This window comes from Electrona antarctica, assembly GCF_951216825.1.
Source record: "Electrona antarctica genome assembly, chromosome: 12".
NCBI lineage: Eukaryota > Metazoa > Chordata > Actinopteri > Myctophiformes > Myctophidae > Electrona > Electrona antarctica.
In genome coordinates this window covers 15,718,103-15,738,924 of record NC_136793.1, presented here as the reverse complement: position 1 = coordinate 15,738,924, position 20,822 = coordinate 15,718,103, and the positions used below count along the sequence as shown (strand labels likewise).

Genomic DNA, 20,822 nt, shown 5'->3' with positions numbered 1-20,822 from the left:
TGTGTGTGTGTGTGTGTGTGTGTGTGTGTGTGTGTGTGTGTGTGTGTGTGTGTGTGTGTGTGTGTGTGTGAGAGAGAGACATCCTGCATGTGTAAACACTGTGAACAGGACAAGGGCTCGAGTCTGGCCTGCTTCCATTGGACAGTGTCCAACTGTCCAAACCCAACAACAAACCACATCATTCAAAGACATGAACAAAAAAGTACCTGCTTCACATTCTGTAGTGGTGCTATAATTCTGTCCCACACTTTCACACACATTAACGCACGCACACGGAAGAGGCAGAGGCAGATTGACAGTGACAAATGGCCAATATAGTCATCCAACACATTCGTAAAAGGGACAGAATTAGTAGCACCAAAGAGAGGTTCATCAGAGAAACAAAGTAGTGGCAATTAAACCTGAGAGATCCACTGAAACACTAACCCTACAACAAGCTGAAGGGAAAGTGGCCAGGCACTCTCAAATGAACACATTCCCTCTCTCTTCATTCTGTATAAAGGCTTTTACAGCTAGGATGTTCTGCTGTCCTAAAGCAGCTCCAACCATGTTGTTACTGTCGGACGGGCATATTTGAACTTTTTTGTGTTTTTTCTTGATCATACAGCGTCACACTAATCCAAAATAGCAGTACATCAATGTATGTCTGCTGTTTTTGAACATTCAGAAAAATGTTGACATTATTTTACAGTACATTGGAGTATTTCCAATGTTCGATCAGAGACAAGAGACATCAGAGACAAATATTGTACCTTTACTCCTCTTTACTTTACTACTACTCCATTTATTTGATCTTTTACTTTTGTACTTTTACACTAGTACACTTTGAATTCCGGACTGATGCGTGGGTCCTTTATCCCCCCCCCCCCCCCCCCCCCACACACACACACACAGCTGGACACAGTGGAGCTGGTGGACATCGTCACGGCCATACCTCCCATCAGCCCTCGGTTCGGCGGCGCCCTCAACCTGACGCTGACCGTCACGCAGGACATCGCCAACGGAGAGATCGGCTTCCTCAGCAACAGCACCGTGGTGGTGCACGAGCCCGAGGACGCCAACACCAGCATGGTACATTAAGACCTGGAACGCATCTGTGTCACCTTAGCGTTTAACCACTTTTAACCATCGTTTTAAACTTTAGCTGTTGAAAAAATCTACAAGCTCATAGAGCTTGTAACGTGGCGCAAATCTTTGAATATATATTCTTTCACTGCAGCAAACGGTTTTTAACTCATATCTTTGCTTCTGGGGGTCCCTGGCTGGGCAACATATTTTCAGATGCGGGTCGGTGGCTAATTACATAATGATTTTTGGGGTCCTTATATAGTTTGAGAACCACTGATATAGAAACAGGTTTTTCAGGAAACTGTCATGATTTAGGAGACCGTAGAATCGGGTCCTCAGGTCTCAATGGGATACTGTATTTACCGGAGCAAATCCCTGAATAAATCACACATCACACTAAACTACCTCCCCCTGGTCAGCCTGACCAGGGGCGCCTGATGGAGGGGAAAGGAACTGGTCGGAATAACGTGTTCCTTCCACGTGCTATGTCCGGCCGGGGAAACTCTCCCCTGTCAGGTGAAAAGAAGCAGCTTGGACTCCTCATGCATAGAAGGAAGCATGAGGTCAGTCCGCTGCCCCCCCCCAGGTAGCGCCCAGGATTACATTATATAATTGACACTGGGTGAAAAAATGGGTTGCAAAATTGTGGGACAAAAAAAAAAAGAATAAATCACACATCACTGAAATTAAAAGATAATTTCCAGTATATATCACTGTAGTTGAAAGCAGTATCAGAACACGGTTCTACTCACCATTATCCCATTATCCCTCACGGATGACTGAACTTCTCACCATATCTCTATCTCTAAAGCCCAAACCACACCAGTCACAACTCCTGGCAAAAAAAAACTGTTTTAAGGTCAACCACACCAATGCAACTCCTTGCGACTGCTATTGGGGATAATGGTTGCAAGGAGTTGCGTGGCGAATTATTGGTGTTCTTTGGGCTTCAGGGAGAGGCCAGCCACCCCTCTGAGAAAACTAATTTTCTTATTTTTTCACAAATATTTATTAACCACTTATACAGCCCTATTATACATTATACTTTCAAAACCTTCCAGAAAAAAAGAAGCCAAATTAGTAGATCTACATACAGTATATTGACTATATTAAGGGGCCTTGACATGAAAAAGGTTTAGAACTTGTATAGCAACTTGTGTGTAGAATGTGTGTGTGTAGAATCAGCCTCAGGTCTTAATCCATTGAGACCTGGAACGCATCCATGTCACGTTAGCGTTTAACCACATTAACCATTAACCCATTTTGGGGCGGGAACCCCTTTTGGTGTTTTAAACATTGTTATAATTTAGCTATTGAAAAATAGCAGATCTACAAGCTCATAGCGCGCCACCGAGTGGCGCGCTATGAACTTGTAGGTCTGCTATTTTTGAAAAATCGTTAAAATGTGCCTCAAATCTTTCCGAAAATTGTCATGATTTAGAAAACTTTTTTTTAAAATTTCGACGTCAGGCCTGAATGGGTTAATGGGTTAATCCCTGACCGGTTGACCCGTGTCCACACAGTTTTCCCTCCCGCTGCGGCGCGACGGCACGGATGGCCGGGCGGAGGTGTTCTGGAGCCTCCAGCCAATGGGAGAGAACCAGGAAGACGTGACGCGCGACGACCTGGACCCTCTGAGCGGCTCGGTGGTCTTCCTGTCCGGACAGAGCGACGCCGCCATCAACTTCACAGTCATGGCCGACGACATCCCCGAGGTCAACGAGACCATGCTGTTGACCCTGGACAGGTACAGTAGGGGAGGAGGAGGAGGAGGACGGAAATGACCATGAGACGTTTGGGATGAGATTTGACCAGGGAATGTACAGTAGATGTACTGGTGGAAAAACGTACCACATTTAATTTTACTTAAGTAAATTAATGAATATTGCAATGTAGAAACACTCTCCATTAGGGTTGTCCCGATCCGATCACATGATCGGAAATTGGGGCGGATCACGTCATTTTCAAATGATCGGAATCGGATCAGGAGCAAAAATACATGATCGGGACATCCTTATAGTATCAATATTACCGGTATATCCATATCATGATATTAGACTGGATATTGTCTGTCATCAAGATGGCGTCCACGATGACAGAGCTTAAAATGCCAATAGACTGGTATTTAATATGTCAAAAAACATAACAATTATGCACTTAGTGACAGGTTTTAGATTTTTGGCATGCTGTTAGGTATGGGCAAAAAACATCGCAGATGAGTTGGGCTCGCCCCCCTAGTGGTCAGTTTGCAATGAATCCAATATTAGATTAGTCATGATTGAAACCCCAAATAATTGATAGAAGAGATTTTTCAATGGATTATGTTACTATTGGGTATGCTAAAATGTTTGGAAAATCGAAGTTCTGGAAAGGCATCATTTTCAAGGTGTCGTCCGCGGTAGCTTAACATGTCCTGTGCGTACCATAAACCTTGCACTTGCATTTACCTTGAAAAATAAAATGAAATACAACACTGTTACTGCGAGAGTGAGGTCTAGCCAACACCAACTTGGGATTCCTGGATTGCTGCCCTCCACAATTTCCTATCCAACATCAGATTCTTGAGCTCTGTAGTGTTGTTAGCTAAGCTGTCACGCCGTAGTACGTCTACATGGGTGGTACGTTTCTTTCCCCTCCTGGCTTTGCACTGGGTTGGCTCCCATAGAGTCAACTTACTTGCCTCAAGTTCTGGGTGCCTGACGCAGTGCCCTGCCAGCCTCATCCTTCTCTCTCTGACTTTGTCCGTGACCCGTGGTAGGTCCCCATAGAGGTCCACATTTCTGATGCGGTCCGTCCATGTGACATCTAGTGCAATTCGTAGCAAATCTTGTGTAGACTCCATCCAGGGCTCCAGAGTAGTTGCTCTAGGTACATTCCTGCATGGCTGAGGCTAAAGACATGTAGATAGTGCAACAGTTGCTTGCTTTCTTGTCTTCCATGAGATCCGAGAGCTTCCTTCACTCAGACTGGCACAATATCCTGCTTCCCCTGTCTGACACATCTGATGCCCAGTCTGCATCACTATACACTCTCACTCAGACATAGTTTCTCTGTCTTATTTCTTTTGAAGCATAACCTCCTGTTCTACTGTACGTTTGAGGTATCTAAACACATGCTTTACTGGGTTCCAGTGTTCTATTGCTGCCTCAGCAAAGTGCTGGGATATCTTACTAACCAGGAATCTGATGTCTGGTCTAGTGCATGTGGATAAGTAAATCAGGCTTCCCACTGCCTCCCTGAACCTTGTTGGGTCTGTCAGTTTTTCTGCATCTTCCGTGTACTCTAGTTTGGCCTCACATGGGATCTCTCTGGACCTGCATTTCAAATCTCTCTAGAATGTTGTTCACATATTTCTTTTGCAACATTTTGACTTCACCTTCTATTTGGTCAAAATCGATTCCCAGAAAATGAAACTTTCCTCAATCCTTCATTTGAACTTTTTCAGTGAGCATCATTTTCACACTGTTGGGTACACCCTTGTTGCTGGCTGCTATGATAAGGTTGTCAACCCAAACAATTCACCTTCTCATCACCTTTCTCGTTTGTATACACACAGTGATCAGCACTTTCTGTGTCCTCACATAAGGATAATTTGGTAAGTTACTTTCTAACAGTAAGCACCTCCCCATTTCATAGAGGGTTCACCCTCTCTCCGCTGTACCATTTTGGTGGGGTGAGTATGGTGCAGACGTCTCATGTCTAATCTTATTCTTGATTAACAGTCCCTGGAACTTTCTACTAGTGTACTCTGTGCCGTTATTCGATCTGATGCACCGAACGGTGCTACATCTGCCAAAAAACGTTCTGTCGCCTGCAGTGCATCACTCTTAGACTTTAGAAAATAGTGAGTGAGTAGTCATCAGTAAAAGATTGGGCATATCTGTGCCCATCTATGCTAGTCGTCTGCATGGGACCGGCTAGGTCAGTGTGGACTAATTCTAAGGGTTTCTTAGCCCTTCTGTCAGACTTCTGGCCTGACCACACTCCCCTTTATCTCCATGCCTTTCACTACACCTTATTTCTGCGTAATTACAATGGCCTAAAATCTCATGCCAGGTTTGTACATCATGACATACTTTACATTCATCCACATTACCTTGAACAGTTGATAAGTAATACAAGTTTCTACTTTCATGGATGTCAAACATGCTACCGTCCCTGGTGACCATGTGATTGTCCACTTTCCGGAAGGTGATCGTCGCTCCTCCATTTGTGGCTCGTGCCACAGAAAATGTCATGTGGGTATGAAGGCATGTACAGAGCATCTCACAGCTGTGCTCTGTGCTGTTATCCAGTGCTGTCTAGTAGGCAGATCGTCGCTGTTCCTCTTCTCTCTTGTTCCGTCGGCTAACTCGACTGAATGAGAGTCATGTTGGAAGGTGTCATCAAAGCTTTTAAACGTCTCTATGTCATTTAAGATGTGTGATGTCGCCCCTCCGTCCACCATGGTGCCTTTCATCTTCATGCTGCCTGGTGGTCTCTCATTCCTTGTGACTTTGGTCTTGAAGAAATGGTCTTCTTGGTCACCGTCTCGTTCCTCTATGACGTTGCTGACTCTGTCTTGTTCACCCTTTTTCTTCTACAGGGAGTCTTCGTGTGTTGTTTTTACAGTAGCCACACCACACTGTTCTAGTACACTTTCTTGCCTTGTGCCCTTTTATTCCACACCTGTAGCACGTCACATTGGCATGTCCATCATTCCTATTGGCAGCGTGTGCCTTGGTAGGGCCTCAGCCTGCCAGCGTGTGCCTTGGTAGGGCCTCAGCCTGACAGCGTGTGCCTTGGTAGGGCCTCAGCCTGGTTTCACATGTGTCTTCATCACATTGTCTGTAGACTCTGCTTTGTTAATTTTCTTACTCTCTTCACAAACACGCAGTCTTCTTTTAAAGTCTGCAAACGTAACATCTTAATGTTGTGTTACATGAACTGCTAGTGGCTTGAAGGAGTCTTGTAGCCTGTTTTAATACCATGGCTACAGTTAGTCCATCACTTTCCAGCATCTTTCAGGGCCATCATGATATTCTCTGCTCTGATGATATAATCAGTGACACTCTCATTGATCATTCTCTACCATGTGTAGCTTGGTCAATTAGGTGTATAAATTAAAGATCCTTGGCTTACCTTTCCCCCCCTGAAGATACTTTTCAGTATCTTCAGGGCTTTCCTGCCATCATCATCCATCTTGTGCCTTATTATGGATACGCTTTTGTCATCAATCAGTCTGATCAGCTCAGCATAACGGTCGACAATTTTCCACCTGTCTTCTGCTGCGGTCCCGCCCCTTAGTTCATTCAGGATGGTCTCTTTTAATTTCAGAATGTGTAGGTGACCTAAGAACCTCGTTTCCCATAGTATAGGTGTCTGTCTTCCAGAACCTCGTTTCCCATAGGTGTCTGTCTTCTAAGAACCTCGTTTCCCATAGGTGTCTGTCTTCCAGAACCTCGTTTCCCATAGGTGTCTGTCCTAAGAACCTCGTTTCCCATAGGTGTCTGTCCTAAGAACCTCGTTTCCCATAGGTGTCTGTCTTCCAGAACCTCGTTTCCCATAGGTGTCTGTCCTAAGAACCTCGTTTCCCATAGGTGTCTGTCCTAAGAACCTCGTTTCCCATAGGTGTCTGTCTTCCAGAACCTCGTTTCCCATAGGTGTCTGTCCTAAGAACCTCGTTTCCCATAGGTGTCTGTCCTAAGAACCTCGTTTCCCATAGGTGTCTGTCCTAAGAAGCTCGTTTCCCATAGGTGTCTGTCTTCCGAGCCATCAAAAAGAAGTTGCAGAGCCGGGGTTCCCATTCTGTTAGCCATGTCGCGTAATACGTCGCGAAAACTTATTCCGAGCTTTTTACTCACTTGTCTCCAAGTTGTCCACCGAAGCTCCACGTTAATCTGTCACGTTAAAATTCTTCCGGACCGAACGCTATCCTTGTGTCCAACTCTGCCTGGGCCCATAACCCTTTCTAAGCTTTTTGGTGCACACCGTCCATGCTTAATGGAGAATAAAAACGTCTTTTATATCTTTAGCCTACTGGCATATTTATTGTGGCATACAATCTGACTGATGATTACATCTCTCCCGCCAAATACAATCTGGCGCTCGCTGGGAACGTAATGACGTCACGTCCTGTGCGTATACCGTAAAACTTGTACAGCATACAATAGAGTACTGTAATAGGCGCCACCTATCAATAACTCAACATTATTCATTGCAAACAGACCACTAGGGGGCGAGCCCAACTCGTTTAGGATGTTTTTTGTAAACCTTATATCCATACAGTACCTATCACCATGCTAAAAATAAAAAACTTTTCAACAAGTGCCAATTTTTGACATATTAAATCCCAGTTTATAAATACTGTAACTGTAGACATCATGAATGCCATCTTGAAAATGAACGTAGATTTTCCTAAATGTTTAGTATGTTATTTAGCATACCCAATAGTAACAGAAATTGTATTCTATCAATTATTTGTTTCAACCTGACTTATCTACTATTGGATTCATTGCAAGCAGACCACTAGGGGGTGAGCCCAACTCGTTTGCGATGCCCATACCTACAGTAACGGCATGTAGAAAAATCTAAAACATATAAAATAATACTCCACCTAGTAGCAATACCTCAAAATGTACAGTATTTGAGTAAATGTACTTTGTTACGTTCCACCCACTGAGTAGACTAGATTAGATAGAATCCCAAGATCCAAGTTAACATTATTTTGGTAATTTCAGTAGTTACAAGAAGGGTAGGAAAGCAAAATATCCCCATGATGTCAATCTCCAAAGCCTCAATAACATCACAGCAACAACAGAATGATTTTGCCATTTTTAAGGGCCTTTCAAACATGAAGCAATATAACGCGCCTATAGTTCATTTTCAATTAGACTTTTTTTTACGCTTGCGTTGTCGCGCCCCTCTTGAGCAGACCTGTACGTGCTGGCGTGCATACTGTATGTGTTGTCTATCATGTGTGCATTTATGCACATGGAGAGCGGCGGTCTGCTGTGTGTTAAGTTGTGATGATGATGAGAACGGAGGCTGTTCTTTCCTCCCACGACGATGCGGCGGGGCTGCAGAGTGAAGACTGCACGCTTTATAGTATACTTCGGGTGAGTAGGGAGAGAGAGAGTGTCTGGAGCGAGTCCCACTGGCTCTCTTTTGTGTGCCGCGTGTGAACCAGGAGCTTTGTTTATCAGAGAAGGGCCCACTTCAGGAGCTCTTCTGGGGCCTTTTGGTTGATGTGCAGACGAGGGCGGTGGTGGTGGTGGTGGTGGTGGTGGTGGTGGTGGTGGTGGTGGTGGCATGGGGTGCATGGACTTGAGGTGAGGTGGAGGAAGAACTTTTTACTCAAGTAAAAGTAGCAATGCACCAATGTAGAAATACTTTACTTGAGCAAAAGTCATTATGTAGAATGTCTGTCCCAATTCTTCGAAAATTGCAGGTGTACAAGCGTGTGTGTGTGTGTGTGTGTGTGTGTGTGTGTGTGTGTGTGTGTGTGTGTGTGTGTGTGTGTGTGTGTGTGTGTGTGTGTGTGTGTGTGTGTGTGTGTGTGTGTGTGTGTGTGTGTGTGTGTGTGTGTGTGTGTGTGTGTGTGTGTGTGTGTGTGTGTGTGTGTGTGTGTTTTTTTTTTCCTGTGTGTGTGTGTTTCTGTGTGTGAAACGGTGAAACTAAAGTAGGAGTGTGGGGATGGCTAGTAAACAGGGAATCTTCTTTTGTGCATTTCAACCCTGAAATGGCTGTGCGGGGACTGTGCAGCGCTGTAAAGACGTCACTGTTCGGTGTGTGCATGCAGAGGGCCGCTTGTTTGGAGTGCTCTTCAATCCTGTCCTCTGTTTGTTTCTAATTTACTTGCTTTGTGGTGCTCTTCTTGGCTGAGGTTTCCTCTCCACACACACACACACACACACACACACACACACACACACACACACACACACACACACACAGACCCCTGCAGAGATGGTGGAGTGGGGTTGATTGACACGGTTAATAAGAGTGGTCTAAACAGCAGGCCTTTAAGCATATGGGCCGCCCGGGCTGGCAGGCAGCGCTGAATGAACATGAACACAATACAAGGAATGCTGCTGATTAACATGTTTCCACGTTAAACGCTGAGGCCGTTCACATGACATTGTTGTCGGGCGCTAAGCGGGGCAGGCAGCAGTGTTGTGTGTACGCTCACTGTAGACCCTGCAGTGTTGTGTGTACGCTCACTGTAGACCCAGCGGTGTTGTGTGTACGCTCACTGTAGACCCTTCAGTGTTGTGTGTACGCTCACTGTAGACCCAGCGGTGTTGTGTGTACGCTCACTGTAGACCCTTCAGTGTTGTGTGTACGCTCACTGTAGACCCTTCAGTGTTGTGTGTACGCTCACTGTAGACCCATCAGTGTTGTGTGTACGCTCACTGTAGACCCAGCGGTGTTGTGTGTACGCTCACTGTAGACCCATCAGTGTTGTGTGTACACTCACTGTAGACCCTTCAGTGTTGTGTGTACGCTCACTGTAGACCCAGCAGTGTTGTGTGTTCGCTCACTGTAGACCCATCAGTGTTGTGTGTACGCTCACTGTAGACCCAGCAGTGTTGTGTGTACGCTCACTGTAGACCCATCAGTGTTGTGTGTTCGCTCACTGTAGACCCAGCAGTGTTGTGTGTTCGCTCACTGTAGACCCATCAGTGTTGTGTGTACGCTCACTGTAGACACATCAGTGTTGTGTGTACGCTCACTGTAGACCCAGCAGTGTTGTGTGTACGCTCACTGTAGACCCATCAGTGTTGTGTGTTCGCTCACTGTAGACCCATCAGTGTTGTGTGTACGCTCACTGTAGACCCAGCAGTGTTGTGTGTACGCTCACTGTAGACCCATCAGTGTTGTGTGTTCGCTCACTGTAGACCCATCAGTGTTGTGTGTACGCTCACTGTAGACCCATCAGTGTTGTGTGTACGCTCACTGTAGACCCAGCAGTGTTGTGTGTTCGCTCACTGTAGACCCATCAGTGTTGTGTGTACGCTCACTGTAGACCCAGCAGTGTTGTGTGTTCGCTCACTGTAGACCCATCAGTGTTGTGTGTACGCTCACTGTAGACCCAAATATGGAATCATTATATCGTCACTGTCGTGCATTTAATTCCCTGAAATGTAACGCGTGACAATAATAATAAGATGTTCACCTTAGAAAAGGAGAAACGTATCACTATCTTCAACCCATGCATATATTATTAAATAAATATACAAAGTTGTTTGGACATTGTGTCATGACCAAGGAAACTAACCGTGTGTGCGTGTGCGTGCGTGTGTGCACGTGCGTGCGTGCGTGCGTGCAGGACTAACGTGGAGAACCAGATCTTGAAGGCAGGCTTCACCAGCAGACAGGTCGTGATCGTGGAGAACGACGACCCCGGTGGGGTGTTTGAGTTCTCTCCGTACTCCAGAGGACCCTGGGTCATCAGCGTAAGACCACCCCCCAAATGATCACTATAGAACTGTCTGTTTGACTGTATGTTAGGACCCTGGGTCATCAGCGTAAGACCACCCCCCAAATGATCACTATAGAACTGTCTGTTTGACTGTATGTTAGGACCCTGGGTCATCAGCGTAAGACCACCCCCCAAATGATCACTATAGAACTGTCTGTTTGACTGTATGTTAGGACCCTGGGTCATCAGCGTAAGACCACCCCCCAAATGATCACTATAGAACTGTCTGTTTGACTGTATGTTAGGACCCTGGGTCATCAGCGTAAGACCACCCCCCAAATGATCACTATAGAACTGTCTGTTTGACTGTATGTTAGGACCCTGGGTCATCAGCGTAAGACCACCCCCCAAATGATCACTATAGAACTGTCTGTTTGACTGTATGTTAGGACCCTGGGTCATCAGCGTAAGACCACCCCCCCAAATGATCACTATAGAACTGTCTGTTTGACTGTATGTTAGGACCCTGGGTCATCAGCGTAAGACCACCCCCCAAATGATCACTAAGAACTGTCTGTTTGACTGTATGTTAGGACCCTGGGTCATCAGCGTAAGACCACCCCCCAAATGATCACTATAGAACTGTCTGTTTGACTGTATGTTAGGACCCTGGGTCATCAGCGTAAGACCACCCCTCAAATGATCACTATAGAACTGTCTGTTTGACTGTATGTTAGGACCCTGGGTCATCAGCGTAAGACCACCCCTCAAATGATCACTATAGAACTGTCTGTTTGACTGTATGTTAGGACCCTGGGTCATCAGCGTAAGACCACCCCCCAAATGATCACTATAGAACTGTCTGTTTGACTGTATGTTAGGACCCTGGGTCATCAGCGTAAGACCACCCCCCAAATGATCACTATAGAACTGTCTGTATGACTGTATGTTAGGACCCTGGGTCATCAGCGTAAGACCACCCCCCAAATGATCACTATAGAACTGTCTGTTTGACTGTATGTTAGGACCCTGGGTCATCAGCGTAAGACCACCCCCCAAATGATCACTATAGAACTGTCTGTTTGACTGTATGTTAGGACCCTGGGTCATCAGCGTAAGACCACCCCCCAAATGATCACTATAGAACTGTCTGTTTGACTGTATGTTAGGACCCTGGGTCATCAGCGTAAGACCACCCCCCAAATGATCACTATAGAACTGTCTGTTTGACTGTATGTTAGGACCCTGGGTCATCAGCGTAAGACCACCCCCCAAATGATCACTATAGAACTGTCTGTTTGACTGTATGTTAGGACCCTGGGTCATCAGCGTAAGACCACCCCCCAAATGATCACTATAGAACTGTCTGTTTGACTGTATGTTATCATCTGCTGGGACCGTTGAAGTGTGTGCTATAGCAGCTGTTCTCAAAGTGGGGTCCGGGGACCCCCATTGGAGTAGTTGGCTGATGGCGTGCCCTAGCCTAGGGGACCGAATATGATCGTAGATGGCAGAAAAATAATGAATAGCCAACTTATGAATGGATAAACTGGTTAAAATGAATGTTAACGACCTCACTTTGAGAACCACTGCTTTAGGGGCTCCGTAAGCAACATTACGAATAATCATAATTAAAAAAAGAGCAAAAAGCCCAACTGTTCAGAACCCAGATGTGACCAGATGTGTGCTGTGCCCTGCCTGTAGGAAGGGGAGGCGGTGGAGCTGCATGTGGTCAGGGCCCAGGGCCAGCTGCTCAAGCAGCTGGTGCGCTACACTGTCACGCCCGCGGGAAACGCAGAGTTCTATGGCGCCACGGGCATCCTGGAGTTCAAACCGGGAGAGAGGGAGGTGGTGGTGGCCCTGGTGGCTCGGCCCGACGGCGTGCCAGAGGTATGGAGCCATGATTGATTGAACACGTTATTGGTCGGACATGTAAACTGCACGTGGTGCAGTCTGACAGTAAAGCGGAAAGGATAACAAAGTCCTGGGGACTTGTTTCCATTGTGGTCCTATGTCTTCAGTTCATCAAAATTAACACAATAAGTTACTGTATGTAATAAATTACATTTATTTCCCCTTGTGAAATTTTGAAAGAAACCAGTGTTACACATCCTTTAATGGATGGTTTCAGGGCATTTCACATTTTGGTGGCAGATCAGTAGAGAGAGAACTTGTGTGTGTGTGTGTGTGTGTGTGTGTGTGTGTGTGTGTGTGTGTGTGTGTGTGTGTGTGTGTGTGTGTGTGTGTGTGTGTGTGTGTGTGTGTGTGTGTGTGTGTGTGTGTGTGTGTGTGTGTGTGTGTGTGTGTGTGTGTGTGTGTGTGTGTGTGTGTGTGTGTGTGTGTGTGTGTGTGTGTGTGTGTGTGTGTGTGTGTTCGTTCAGCTGGACGAGACCTTCTCGGTGGTCCTCAGCAGCCACAGCACTCCGGCCAGTCGCCTGGGCAGCCACAGGGAGGTGAGCATCACGGTGAGGCAGAGCGACGACCCCTACGGCGTGGTCCACTTCCTGCAGCCCGGTCTGAGCCGGTCCATCAACGAGAGCACGGACCACGGCACACACCCAGGTGCAGCACGCTACCTCTCACACACCAGCACGCCATCCTCTCACACACCAGCACGCCATCCTCTCACACACCAGCACGCCATCCTCTCACACCAGCACGCCATCCTCTCACACACCAGCACGCCATCCTCTCACACACCAGCACGCCATCCTCTCACACACCAGCACGCCATCCTCTCACACACCAGCACGCCATCCTCTCACACACCAGCACGCCATCCTCTCACACACCAGCACGCCATCCTCTCACACCAGCACGCCACCTCTCACACAACAGCACGCCATCCTCTCACACACCAGCACGCCACCTCTCACACACCAGCACGCTACCTCTCACACACCAGCACGCCACCTCTCACACACCAGCACGCCATCCTCTCACACACCAGCACGCCATCCTCTCACACACCAGCACGCCACCTCTCACACACCAGCACGCCACCTCTCACACACCAGCACGCCACCTCTCACACACCAGCACGCCACCTCTCACACACCAGCACGCCACCTCTCACACACCAGCACGCCACCTCTCACACACCAGCACGCCATCCTCTCACACACCAGCACGCCACCTCTCACACACCAGCACGCCATCCTCTCACACACCAGCACGCCATCCTCTCACACACCAGCACGCCATCCTCTCACACACCAGCACGCCACCTCTCACACACCAGCACACGTTAGCTCAATAGTCCGGGCACCTAGGCTGCTGAGCCAGCCTGACGGCGTGCCACGGGTTCGACTCCCGATCCCGACGGCCTTTGCCGCATGTATTCCCCCCCCATCTCTCTTCCCCTATCCTGTCAGTCTACTTTCAACCTATCAATAAATGCAACCTATCAATAAATGCCAAAATAAAATATCTAAAAGTCCATTTACTGTAGTCATTGACTAAATCTACAGTAAATTTTGTCCACTAAAATGTATCTTGGCCGGCTATGATGGCGTTGAAATGCCCGATTTATACTTTGCCGCGCTCCGAAAATAGCCGATCAATAAGCTCACAGGGTCCCCAGATGGTTAGCTTAACACTTGCCCAGTACGTCCACACACGTTTTATCAAATAAAAATGGTCCATGTCTCTCCTCCATGCATACAGCGGTGTATCCAGTGGCGAGGACCAGGGGCCGCTTCGGACAGGTGTCTGTCTCCTGGGTGCTGGAGCCTGCCCAGTCCGGAGACGTCCATCCCATCCAGGGAGACATCGTATTTGAGGACGGAGAGCACCTGAAGAACCTCACCCTGTTCTCTGTACCTGACCAGGTACAAACACTAGAGAGAGAGAGAGAGAGAGAGCCCATGCTACTGTACATAATTGTTTTACATTAAACCTTTTCAGATAGATGGCTTCATAGAGTTGTTTGGCAGCACTGTCGTGATTCATGTTTATGTGCCTTTTTAGGTAATTTAACCACTTTAACCCTCAATACTTGATGCACTTGACCTTTGGCGCTGTACTTATGCTCTTGTCCCCCTCCATATATTTCCCCGTGCATGAATATGAGCTCACATCTGACTCAGAGAGAACACTGGTTCGAAATGTTTCCCATTTAAGCTTTACTAAAAGGAAATCCCTGAAGTTGAACTATATTGATGGTCACGAAGGAGGATTCACATAATACAGTTTGGATATAACCATTAGATTGCCTCAGAGGTTGTCATAATAATTGTATGATATAATTGCTTGGCATTACATTGTTCTGTTTTGTTGTGATTTATGTGAATGAAGATCCCAGAGGAGATGGAGAACTTCACCATCACACTGCTGAATGCTACAGGAGGAGCGCGGCTGGGAGACCACCTCAATGCCACCTTATACATCAACAAGAACGATGACCCCATCTACTTTGCTGGTAAAACACCACTCTAGTTTAACTCAATGATCGGCACGAGGTCGACAAATGTCAAAGTTATTTGAAGCAGTCAGTGCACCAGATTGGACCTGATGCGCCGCCATCTTTATTGTAGTTTGAACATTGATTGATTAATTGATCGATTGATTGAATTGAATAATTTATTGAAAGTTAATTCAAAAGGATACAGAGTCAGACACAAGAAAGCCAGCAGACTTGTTTCCATTGTGGTACTTAAAACAACTGCATCTAAAGCTTTAATGATCATTCAGAAGCTGTGGGAGATCATTTTGAATCACAATCATTAACGTTTTTTGTCCTTCTCTCTTTCTCATTTTATGTCCCCCTCTCAATCTCCCTTTCCGTCCATCTCCCGTCTCTTTCTCTCTCCCTCTCCCTCCCTCCCTCGCTCATCTCGTCTCCCTTCTCAGAACCCGCGGTCGTACGGATCCAGGAGGGGGGCGTGGCCAACTTCACCGTGATCAGGGCGGGGCGGGTGGACTTTGTCGCCACGGTGATGTACCGCGTGGAGTACGTGGGCGACGCCACGCCGGGCGACCTGGCGGCGGTGGCGGCGCCGAGCAACGACTCGCTGATGATGCTGGTGTACGACGTGGGAGAGTGGATGAAGAACGTGTCGGTGGTCGCCGAGGACGACGACGTCCCCGAGACGGACGAACCCTTCTACATCGTCCTTTACAACGCCACAGGTCAGCACTAGGGGGCCTAAATGAATATTGTCGCTGTCAGCCAGAAACCTCGTATCTCCATTATTCTAACTTTTAGTGGGTTCTTTTGTAAATAATTGCCCTGCTTGATCCAGAGCATGTGAGCGGCGTGGAGCGGGGCGAAAAGCCGCTCCTTGCTCCAAAGGCTGTTGTCAGCGCTCAGTCATGTTGATTCCACTCCTCTCTTCACTCGTCACTTAGCTTCATTTGCATCATATGATATAGTTCTATATAAACTAGACAGCGGACAGCCCCGCCCCAGCTATTAATTTCAATGGAAGTTGCTCAGTGGCGTTTGAAGCACCCGGAAGTCTGCCGGAAGTACCTCTGTTAGCTCGATATTGGTTGGCTCCTCTCATGGTATCTCTACGTCACGAAACTTTGACGCACTTTCGCGTCATGGCGTCACTGAACGTCCGTCCACCTCCATGAACGTCCTGCAGTCGCGGCTTTGGCCACTAGGGTATTGGCGGCTTTAATGTTGGCCAGCCGCTCTGGGGGCCTGGCTCAGACCAGTCCGCTCAACAGCAAAGTATTAAACACGCAGCAAGTGTCGCTGTGTCTGTCCGTTCTTAAACCTGTGGTGCACGGCCCCTGACCGGAGCGGCTAGGAGCGGCAGGCTCCTAGCTCCTGACTTGATCATACTACAGCGTCACAAAAAGTAGCAAATCTACAAGCGTTCTAGTAGTGTAGGCTGCCTGTAGTAATGAGGGGGAGCCAGGCAACAATCACACTTTGTCATCATCTGAATATTTATAGCATCCTAGTTTACCTTTCTCTCCATGTCCTTATCAGTGGTGTAATGTAACTAAGTACGTGTCATGTACTCAAGTACTGTACTCAAGTACAATGTTGAGGTCTTTTTACTTTACTGCACTACTACATTTTCAATAATTTTACTTCTACTCCACTACATCTCAGAACCAAATATTGTACTTTTACTGCACTACAATTATTGCAAAACTTACTATTTACTTAGTAGATTACTAGTTACTAGATTACTTTGTTACTAATTACTTTGTAGATTTGATTATTATTACAAAATAACCAACACTTTTTAAAATAGACTAATATTAAGTGGTATTCTACAAGCACAACATGTACAGTAGCAATGCGACGAGTTGTAAACTTGTAAAATGGGACAATCTGCATAATGATTACTTTCTACTTTTGGTACTTTAAGTACATTTTGATACCAATACTGTTGTACTTTTACTCAAGTAAATTTTGAATTCCGGACTTTTACTTGTAACAGAGTATTTCTACTTTGCAGTATATACTGTAGGCTATTGATACTTGTACTTGTGAGTATCTTTTCCACCACTGTCCTAGTTGAGCTTTCTCTCCATGTCCTTATCAGTCATTTCCGTAACACTGGAGAGATCCGCTAGCTTAATTTAGCGGCGACTTTGGTGACACAGGAAGCCCTCCTAATCCCTGGTATTGTGTGTCTGGGATGGGGGGGGGGGCCTCCGCAGATCCTTAATTAACTGGACTCCAAGCTTTCTGAGACACAAAGAAAGACCACTCCGCTGGCACGGTTGCCAAGTCCGCTTATTATCTCCGTTGTTGGGCAGAAAACTCCCAAATGTTCATTTTGTCAGGAAATTAAAAAATATATTTTTTTCAGGGAATGAAGAAAACCTTATACAGTATATTTAAAACAATGCAATACTGCACCATCAACGTTGCTATTGTGACTTAATTTATTGTCAGATACTTGCATGAGAGGGGGAGAGGGGGTGGTAGCAGACGGTTTGACAGTCCAATGGAGCTTTTTTGATCTTGCTCCTACAGATCTTGTCCAAACATCACATAAATCAGGACACGTTATCTCTATAGTCATAGTCCAATTTTGTGTGTGTGTGTGTGTGTGTGTGTGTGTGTGTGTGTGTGTGTGTGTGTGTGTGTGTGTGTGTGTGTGTGTGTGTGTGTGTGTGTGTGTGTGTGTGTGTGTGTGTGTGTGTGTGTGTGTGTGTGTGTGTGTGTGTGTGTGTGTGTGTGTGTGTGTGTGCGTGCGTGCGTGCGTGCGTGCGCCCCCCCAGGTGATGCTGTGGTATATGGAGCTGACACAGCTACGGTGGTGATCGAGGCCAACGACGACGCCAACGGCATCTTCTCCCTGGACCCCACGGAGAAAGCTGTAGAGGAAGGCAACACCAACAACTTCTAGTAAGGGTCTGGTTCAGCCTTATAGCAGACCATGTAGGCATTTAGCAGACGCTCTTAATCCAGAGCCACTTAAGTAAGCAAGGACAACATAGCAGGGGTAGAGTGGCCGGAAGAGCAGCCGACACTAACTCCCCCAGAGTTAGTGTCTAAGTGTCCTTGAGCAAGTCTGAACTGAACCCCTAATTGCTCCTGATGTGCAGGTTTGTGCCTTGCATGGTTTCCTCCGCCATCGGTGTGTAATATGTGTATGAATGTGTGACTGTAATGCACGTTAGATAAAAGCGCTATACCCTTAACAACACTAGGTAATACATCATTAGCATCAGTAAACCAATAAACAGTATAATATCAAAAAAGCAATAATCTGTACATTGAAACTATAGGATGTCATGTCAACAAATACATCTAAATTATATGTTAGTCTTTGCATAAACCTCCAGGGTCGCGAGGGCTGAAGAGGTGAGTCTTCAGATTACGGCAGAAGATTGGGGAGTGAGTCTGTAGTTCTAACTGCAATGGGAAGTTTGGTCCACAGTTTGGGAGCCAGAAGGGAGAAGAGTCTGGGACGTGTGGCGGAGCGTTGTCCCGGGTGTTTTAGGGAAGATTCTGACGGCTAGATGATCTTGAGTGAGCGGGGGGGTGTGTAGTGTTGGATCAGCAAGCATAGCTTGTGCTTAGAGTAAATAATCTGTGTGCACTCTTTTTAAACCTGTAAACGTGCATGATGTGACAATAAAGACGAGTCTGACCGGCGTGGTCTCTCGTCCTGTGACTGTCCAGTGTCCTCCGTGCCAGGGGTCACTTTGGCAACGTGACGGTGTTCTGGCGGCTGTACGCCAACGACTCGCTGACCCCTCTGGAGGAAGGCGAGGAGTTCAGCAACACGTCGGGCTCCATCACCTTCACCACGGGACAGCAGACCAAGCCCATCGTCCTGGAGGCCGTCTCTGAGAAGCTGCCCGAGTTCAATGAGTTCTATGTCCTCAAGCTGCTCAACGTCTCAGGTGAGCGCCCGTTTTAGGTGTGGGCGATGTGATTATACATTTTCACAGTTTAAAAAAAATAGCAGATCTACATGATATGATCTTGTAGGTCATAAAATGCGTAGTTTCTGTTTTTTTTAAATGCGTAGTTTCTGCTAACACGACCCATAAAACGTTGCGACATATTACAGGTGGTTACCCCGGCGAAGGCGGCAAGCTGGCGGAGACCTCCCTGAACGCCTCTGTCCTCATCCCTTTCAACGACGACCCGTTCGGCGTGTTCGCCATCGCCGAGGATGACCTGGACCAGGAAGTGGCCGAGGACATCGACGAGGACGACGGAAGCACGTCAGACAACGTGGCGTCCTTCACCATCCTCCGGCAGCAGGGCACGTTCAGCGACGTGCGCGTGGCCTGGGAGATCGTGTCGGGCCGCTTCCCAGGCGGCCTCCCTCCCATGGATGACTTCGTCCTCCTGGCCTCTTTCCCGCCGTCTCCGGACGTGGAGCTGAGGCCGCACGAGCGCAGGCGCCACTCGGCCACGGACGCCCGTTTCTTCTCCGGCCGCCCGGGGGCGTACGGCACCGTCTCCCCGGAGGTAAGAGGCCCGTCACCGTTATTACGGAATGATCGTCTTGACCACATTCTACAAATGTTCAAACATCCTATGTTTCTTTGTCGGTTGTGCTCAACCTTTTTCATACCCCAGAATTATCTGTATTAGACCCCCATCTGAAAATACGTTGTTGTTCTAGGGACCCCCCAGAAGCAAAGATATGAGTTAACAACATTTGCTGTGAAAGATTTGTGCCACATTTTCACGATTTTTTCAAAAATAGCAGATCTACAAGCTCATAGTGCGGCACTCATCACAATCATTTGCATGTATTTTCAAGTATAGAAACAAAGCAGAAATGGCAGATCTACAAGCTTACAACACTTATAACTAGCTATTTCCGCTTTTTGAAAGTGTAAAATTATGCAAAGTTATTTGTCATATCTGACCAGTGCCATTACAAAGCCTAAAAGGCAAATACAGTTTCAATTTCTATGCATAATGTTCCAATGTTCAATGCCACAAAAACACAATTAAATCATTGACAATTTGTATGACAATCATTTTCCAATTTAGGATGCGCCCGCTCCTTTGGGGGGGAACTTCACCTTCTCGGCGTGGCTGATGCCACAGCCGGACACAGACGGCTTCATTGTCTCCAAAGGGAACAGGAACGGGACGTTGTATTACGGAGTTAAGGTGAGTTCGAAAACACCAGTGTACAAATGTTGTGCTGCAACATTTGTACACTCTCAGAGTTACACACCTGTATGGGTCCATTTGAGACACTTTGAGACCCACTGGTGTAGCAGAGTGTTTCCAGTGAGCCAACATGCACATTAATAGCAGCACCCTGACCTGACTGTTTGACCAGAATGGAACAGAGCCTTCATTAGTATCAGCGTTAACACCTGTGAAGAATGTAGGCCAGGGAAGTATAAAGGCACCGAAGCTCTTTCCAAAATGGCATGTGTGCATAGACCCCATTGAATACTTACAGTAGGACCACAATGGAAACAAGCCCCCAGGGATTTTAGTGTTTATTACATTATTGTACAACTGTACCTTTTGCAAACTGTTAATAATGTATTCAATCGCCCAGGCGGTGGCGTAACCGTCTGGGCACCCGACTGGTAATCCAGTCGCAGTGTGCCGCGGGTTCGACTCCCGAGCCCGACACGGCCTTTACTGCATGTCTTCCCCAAGGACTGTCTAAGAAGGTCGAGACGCGAAGACAACATGGCGTCGTACGGGCGACGCCATGTTGCTCCATGGAAGGAAAGAAACATGCGCAATGGGCTATATGCAGCCAACACTTCCGCGTTCAGCTTCCTTGGTCTCAACTGCGCATGTTTCTTTCCTTCCATGGAGCACCATAAGCAACATGGCGTCGCCCGTATGGTCTTCGCGTCTCGTCCTCTTTAGACAGTCCTTGGTCTTCCCCCATCTCTCTCCCGTTTCCTGTCAGCCTACTGTCTGTCCCTTCAAAAA

The 20,822-nt window shown here is 47.0% G+C and overlaps 1 protein-coding gene across 1 annotated transcript in view; it reads left to right on the top strand.

Moving 5' to 3' along the window:
- adgrv1 (adhesion G protein-coupled receptor V1) overlaps positions 1-20,822 on the top strand; it is a gene marked incomplete at its 5' end in the record, with an annotated part of 297,728 nt that overhangs the window by 27,137 nt on the left and 249,769 nt on the right. Inside the window, 12 exon segments of the mRNA XM_079516851.1 lie at positions 895-1,071; positions 2,592-2,815; positions 10,379-10,505; positions 12,176-12,361; positions 12,853-13,033; positions 14,138-14,301; positions 14,768-14,891; positions 15,323-15,601; positions 17,666-17,792; positions 18,573-18,796; positions 18,967-19,373; positions 19,908-20,030. Coding sequence (XP_079372977.1) covers positions 895-1,071; positions 2,592-2,815; positions 10,379-10,505; positions 12,176-12,361; positions 12,853-13,033; positions 14,138-14,301; positions 14,768-14,891; positions 15,323-15,601; positions 17,666-17,792; positions 18,573-18,796; positions 18,967-19,373; positions 19,908-20,030 — 2,343 coding nt within the window.